Source organism: Boleophthalmus pectinirostris, unplaced genomic scaffold (assembly GCF_026225935.1).
Source record: "Boleophthalmus pectinirostris isolate CB_2022bp ecotype Guang Dong unplaced genomic scaffold, ASM2622593v1 HiC_scaffold_2, whole genome shotgun sequence".
NCBI lineage: Eukaryota > Metazoa > Chordata > Actinopteri > Gobiiformes > Gobiidae > Boleophthalmus > Boleophthalmus pectinirostris.
In genome coordinates, this window is record NW_026571152.1 from 42726015 (window position 1) to 42732482 (window position 6468).

The 6468-nt window shown below is 48.1% G+C and overlaps 1 protein-coding gene across 1 annotated transcript in view; it reads right to left on the bottom strand.

Moving 5' to 3' along the window:
• The window catches only part of LOC129409540 (pleckstrin homology domain-containing family G member 7-like), a 55979-nt gene extending 49685 nt beyond the window's left edge, over positions 1-6294 (bottom strand). Inside the window, exons 1-2 of the mRNA XM_055155929.1 lie at positions 5876-6294; positions 4086-4958 (exon numbers count right to left, since the gene is read on the bottom strand). Of these exons, the coding sequence (XP_055011904.1) occupies positions 4086-4811 (726 nt within the window). The 5' untranslated portion in view covers positions 4812-4958; positions 5876-6294. The remainder of the gene's footprint in view (positions 1-4085; positions 4959-5875) is intronic.
• Between the last annotated feature and the right edge of the window lie 174 nt (positions 6295-6468).

The following is a 6468-nucleotide window of genomic DNA, read 5'->3' on the forward strand; positions in this document are numbered from 1 at the left end:
AAAAGAGGACTAAACCAGGAATAAATTAGGACTGAACCAGGTCTAAACCGGGTCTAAACCAGGTCTAAACCGGGTCTAAACAAGAACTAAACAAGGACTAAACCAGAACTAAACCAGAACTAAAGTAGGTCTAAACCTGGACTAAAACAGGTCTAAACCGGGTCTAAACCAAAAAGGACTAAACAAGGACTAAACCAGAACTAAACCAGAACTAAAGTAGGTCTAAACCTGGACTAAAACAGGTCTAAACCGGGTCTAAACCAGGTCAAAACCGGGTCAAAACCGGGACAAAAACAAGGTCTAAACAAGGTCTAAACCGGGTCTAAACCAGGTCTAAACAAGGACCAAACCAGAACTGAATGAGGACTAAACCAGAACCAACCCACGTCTAAGCAAGGACTAAACCAGGTCTAGACCAGGTCTAGACCAGGTCTACTAAACCTCAATCTGATCTGTAACTTGGTCTGGTTTGGTCTTCATGACGACAGAAAGCTTTAAAGCCACACTGTGAAACATTTTTGAGGAGGTAACAGTTTTAGAACGCGTCACATAGAAGACGTTTACAAATGAAAACGATTTAACTTTTGACCAAACGTTGCACAAAAGTCACGGTCGGGATTAGCCTGATGTCACTTCCTCTGCAAATAAAAACAGAAGCTGGTGAGACGACGTCCTGCGGCGAACAACAGCACCAGATCACTTTCAAAGACCGGCCGTTCTCAATCGAGTGTTTGAAGAAGCCGCGCCGCCTCAAACGCTCTGATACCGGAGTCCAATGGTCACGGCCGCGCTCAGAAAAAGCCCCGCGCCGCTCCACAGATCTGCCCTTTGTGTTTGCCCATCGCTCACTGACCTCGCTATTATGGGGCGACGGCCGACCGCGGGGACGGGGGCCCCCGCCGGAGCCCCTCCCGAGGCTCGGGGGCCGCGGGTTTGGTCCCAGCTGTCAGACTCTATAACTGCTGATTCATTTGGCGTCAAAAGGCGGCATTGTGACGAGCGCCGCGGGAGGCAAGGCTCCGGCCCAGACCAGGTTACAAGAATGTGTGGGGCATTTAATTTAAAGAGCAGGATTAAAAAAAGAATCTGCGGCGGAGACGTACAGTACACGACGTGGGAACCGCAGATTACAGGAAAGAAAGAAAGAAGAGAGTGTGACGTCTTTATTTAAGAATGAACGGAAGCAGAGAAACTTTCAGGATTTTCACTATAAAAACTAACAGTGGTGTTTATAAAATCCATTTATATTTAGTCTAAACTTCTACAAACCTTTTCTGAAATACACGTGATTCTAGTTTAATAATAGTTTAAAGATCCTAAATTACACAAAAACTGATTCTCTTCAGGTTTAAGTCGTGTTCTAATGTTGTTTCCTCCTGAAGACCTGGAGTTGTGTTTTGTTTTGTTTCATTCACATGTTTGAGTAACTCACAAACTAATCGAGACCAAGACCAGGACAAGACCAGGACAAGACCACAGGGTCCAGAGACCAGGACGAGACCACAGGGTCCAGAGACCAGAGACCAAGACCTCTGAGGGTCGAGACTGAGAGAAGATCGAGACTTTTAAAGGCTGAGACCGAGACAAGACCAGAACCATGGCCCATCGAGACCAAATCGAGACAGTTTTGGATAGAAATTTTCAACATTTATTTGTGTTTTGTCACAAATACATCAATGTTTTTATAAATCGATCTCCATTTTTATCACTCGACGAGTATCAGACCTCGAGTCCGAGACACGACCGAGTCCGAGACAACACCGAGTCCGAGACAAGACCGAGTCGAGACACGAGACCCCGAGACAAGACCGAGCCCGAGACAAGACCGAGCCCGAGACCGAGAGACCCGAGTCCGAGACAACAGAGACCGAGCCCGAGACACGAGCCGAGCCGAGACAGACCGAGAGACCCGAGTCCGAGACAAGACCGAGTCCGAGACAAGACCGAGCCCGAGACAAGACCGAGAGACCGAGTCCGAGACAAGACCGAGCCCGAGACAAGACCGAGCCCGAGACAAGACCGAGTCCGAGACAAGACCGAGTCCGAGTCCGAGACAAGACCGAGTCCGAGACAAGACCGAGTCCGAGACAAGACCGAGTCCGAGACAAGACCGAATCCAAACGCGGTAGAGTCTAAGACGAGACCAAGACCGGAAAAAAAACAAAAAAACAACACAATCTCGAGACTGGTCTTAGTCTCAGGATCAGTCTCGACTACTACAACACCTTGTGATGTCATGAAGTGGTAGTTTTCACGTTTCACTTTTTTTTTTTTGTCTTTAGTTCAGTAGAGATCGGCAAGTCCAGGTCTGAAATGATCCAGATGATTCTAGTGAAGGTGTGTGGAGTTTAAAAACACAGTGGAGCACTTCCTGTATCACCACATGATGACATCACAAGGTGGAACAGAGTGTTTTGTTTCTGTGTGAGAGAAGAGCTCAGTGTAAATCTGCAGTTTGTGAGTTAAACTTGTGAATGAAACAAAAGTCCGTCTGTTTGTGACGAGGAAACTGTGTCTGTAAACATCATCATCTGACCCTTTCATGGTTTCCTCACACGTTCTGTGAAACTCCACAAACCTTCAAAAGAATCGACTTCAGCTTCTCTGGAACTGAACATTTCCACTGAACTAAAGGTAAAAGGAACTGTTCAAAATCATGACATCACGAGGTGGAACAGAACGTTTTGAGCTTTGGAAATGTAGACAGACGAAAAATAAAGAGTTAGTCAGGACTAAACCAGAACTAAACCAGGACTAAAACAAGACCTAAACCAGGTCTAAAACAGGTCTAAAACTAAACTAAGACTAAACCAGGACTAAACCAGACCTAAACTAGACTTAAACCAAGACTAAACTAGACCTAAACCAGGTCTAGAACTAAACTAAGACTAAACCAGGACCACTTCAGGACTAAACCAGGTCTAAACCAGGTCTAAGCCAGGTCTAAACCAGGTCTAACCAGGACTAAAACAAGACCTAAACCAAGTCTAAAACAGGTCTAAAACAAGACCTAAACCAGGTCTAAAACTAAACTAAGACTAAACCAGAAACCTAAACCAGGACTAAACCAAGACTAAACCAAGACTAAACCAAGACTAAACAAGACTAAACCAGGTCTAAAACTAAACAGGACTAAAACAAGACCTAAACCAGGACTAAACCAAGACTAAACTAAACTAAACAGGACTAAAACAGACTAAACCAGGACTAAACCAGGACTAAACTAAAACCAGGACTAAACAAGACCTAAACCAAGTCTAAAACAGGTCTAAAACAAGACCTAAACCAAGACCTAAACCAGGTCTAAAACTAAACTAAGACTAAACCAGGAGACTAAACCAAGACCTAAAACAGGTCTAAAACAAGACCTAAACCAAGTCTAAAACTAAACTAAGACTAAACCAGGACTAAACAAGACTAAACCAAGTAAGACTAAACAGGTCTAGAACTAAACTAAGACTAAACCAGGACCACATCAGGACTAAACCAGGTCTAAACCAGGTCTAAACCAAGACTAAACGAGATCTAAACAAGGTCTAAACAAGGTGTAATCCAGGTCTATAACAGGTCTAAAACTAAACGAAGACTAAACCAGGACTACATCAGGTCTAGAACTAAACCAGGACTACATCAGGTCTAGAACTAAACCAGGACTACATCAGGTCTAATAAAGTGTTACTCAAACAAAACACAACTCCAGGTTTGTTTTTGAGGAGGGAACAGTGTTAAAACACGGCTTTAAGGCGCATTACGTAACTTTTCGGCTTCTTGTTTCCATGGATACGTCGTTGCTCTGTCTGGAATGTTCCGCAGTGTGACTTTAAACATCTCTACTTTACATTTATTCAGTCACAGGTGCAGGTTTTACAGCTCAAAAACACCTTGAAATACAGACACTCTGACTCTCCGAATCTCAGATCTGACCTGGAACTTGGTCTAGGTTTGGTCTCCGTGACGATAGAAAGGTTTAAAGTCGTACTGCGGAACATTCCAGACAAAAAGAAGAATGTCTCCATGGAGAAAAGAGTCAGTTTTGCGTAATATCGGACGTTTAAAATGTGTTTTTTTTTTTTTAACAAACTCACCTGTGACTCGCTGCGTTCCGGAAACACAAACCCCTGGGACAGACTCAGGCGCTCGCTGTGGCGCTCGCTGTGGCGTTCCGTCCGCGGCGGCGACGTTTGCCCGTGGTCGAAAGTCCTGGATCTGTGCGACTTGGTCCGCTGTTTCCCCGAGGACGAAATGTGCTGAAGAACGGGACTGCGGCGCCCGTCGGGGAGCGGGCTGAGGGCGAGGGGCGAGACCACGCGGGGGACGGGGGACAGCGGCGGCGAAGAGACCGAGGACGAGAAGGAACCCGCGGACGTGCCGGACGACGGTTCCTCCTGAGTCGTCCCCATCGTGGCGGCGGCGGCGGCGGCGTCCATGGACTCGCTCTGGGGCCTCCGGGTGCTCCTCATGCGCCTCAGAGTGGGCGACGTGGAGATCCGACCGGGCGCCTGACGGTCGAACTGGAAATACGGCGTGACCAGGGCGTCGCCGTCCGCCAGGGACAGGTGCCGCAGCCTGGAGTGCTTACGCGTCAGGTCTATGTGCATGATGATCGGGCTGCTCGTTTGGGTTTCTCTGTCGGCGCGGTCCGGGACGCCCAACTCCGAATCCGTCTGAGTTTGCACGGAACAAACTCCCGCCGACTCCGACTCCGGCTCCACCTCGTTCTCGTTCTCGGCCCATTCGATGTAGCTCCAGTCCAGCTTCTTCTCGATCTCCTCGTCCTTCTCCTGCAGAATCACGTGCGTCACCGTCGACATCGCCAACGCATCGTAGAGCGGCGGGGCCCAGCGAAACGTCGGCGCTAATCGTCTGGTTCCCTCGGCCTCTCCCGGGTTGAGGTCAGACCTGTCGACCTGGAATCCTGTCGCATTCCAGCTCCGTTCACACAGTCACCGCTCCGGCTCCTGCGCAAAAAAAAAAAAGGAAAAGGGGAAAGTGTCAATAGTGAGCGGGGAAAAGGAGGCGGACGGAGAACACAGCCGCTCTAATCCTCTGAAGGGGATTTGAGTTCAGGACCACAGTCTGGACCCAACGTGAGGCGGCGGTAAAGATCCTGCAGTATGAGAGGTTTGTTATGGTGTTTAAAAGGATTTAAAAGAGTAAAAAGTGTCCAAGACCTGAGTCTGTGTCCCGTGTCCCACAGATTTATACAAAAAAACACGGATTTGTCCCAATTTATACAAGAAATGTCCCAGTGTCTCTATTTTTGACTAATTTGATCTAAACCAGGACTAAACTAAGACTAAACCAGGACTAAACCAGGACAACATTTGGTCTAAACCAAGACTAAACCAGTTCTAAACCAGGACTAAATTCAGCACTAAACCTAGGAGTAAACCAGGTCTAAACTTAGACTAAACTTAGACTAAACTTAGACTAAACTTAGACTAAACTTAGACTAAACTTAGACTAAAACCAAAGGACTAAATCCAAAGACTAAACCAGCCAGGACTACATAGATTAAACCCAGGCCTAAACCAAGAACTAACCAGGTCTAAACCAGGTCTTAACAGGTCTATAAACCAGGACTAACCCAGGACTACACCAAGGACTAACACCCAAGCTAACCAAGACTAAACCAGCCAGGACTACATCAGATCTAAACCCAGGCCTAAACCAGAACTAAACCAGGTAAACCAGGTCCTAAACTATCTAAACCAGGTCTAAACAGACTAAGCCAGGACTTACACCAGGACTACACCAGGACTACAGCCGAAAAGACTAACCAGGACTAAACCAGGACTAAACCAGGACAGAGGAGCATAAATTCTCATTTGTTTTGGTCAAAAACACAAATCGGTGTTTGTGTAAATCTTCTCACCCTCAGCCCCACAGTCCCGCCAGCGGCTTCAACTCCTCCAGGTCTCTGTGACTCGGCGTGACTCGGCGCGACTCCGGGAGCAGCACGTTTTGTTCTGCGCTTTGGTCAAATCAGATGTATGTCAGTGTTTGCTCTGCGGCACGCGCGCGCTCCGCTCCTTCGCACGAGACACAAACTTTACGCAAAAAAAAAAAAAAAACACAAAAAAAAAAAAACGTCACGAGTGCACGAGCCCGAACCTCTGCGTCCCGGTGCACGTACCTGGACCCGAACCCGAACCCGAACCTAACCCCGAACCTCCTCCTCTGCCTCAAACACAAACAAACCTCCGCGTGTTAAAGTTTCACTCCGGGACTCGAGGGTTTCAGGGGCGCGAGGACGGACCAGAGGTAAAACTTGCGCGGCGACTCGACTCATGTGAGGACAGGACCCGAGTGAGTCCCGAGCAGCGGCAGGAGCAGCAGCAGCAGCGGGGGGAGGAGGAGCAGCAGGAGGAAGAGCCGGGGAACAGGTCCGTGTGGTGCGCAGCCAATGAGCGCGCGGAGCTTTGTCCACAGACCAACCACAGGTGCGACTGCGCGCGTGCGCGCGTG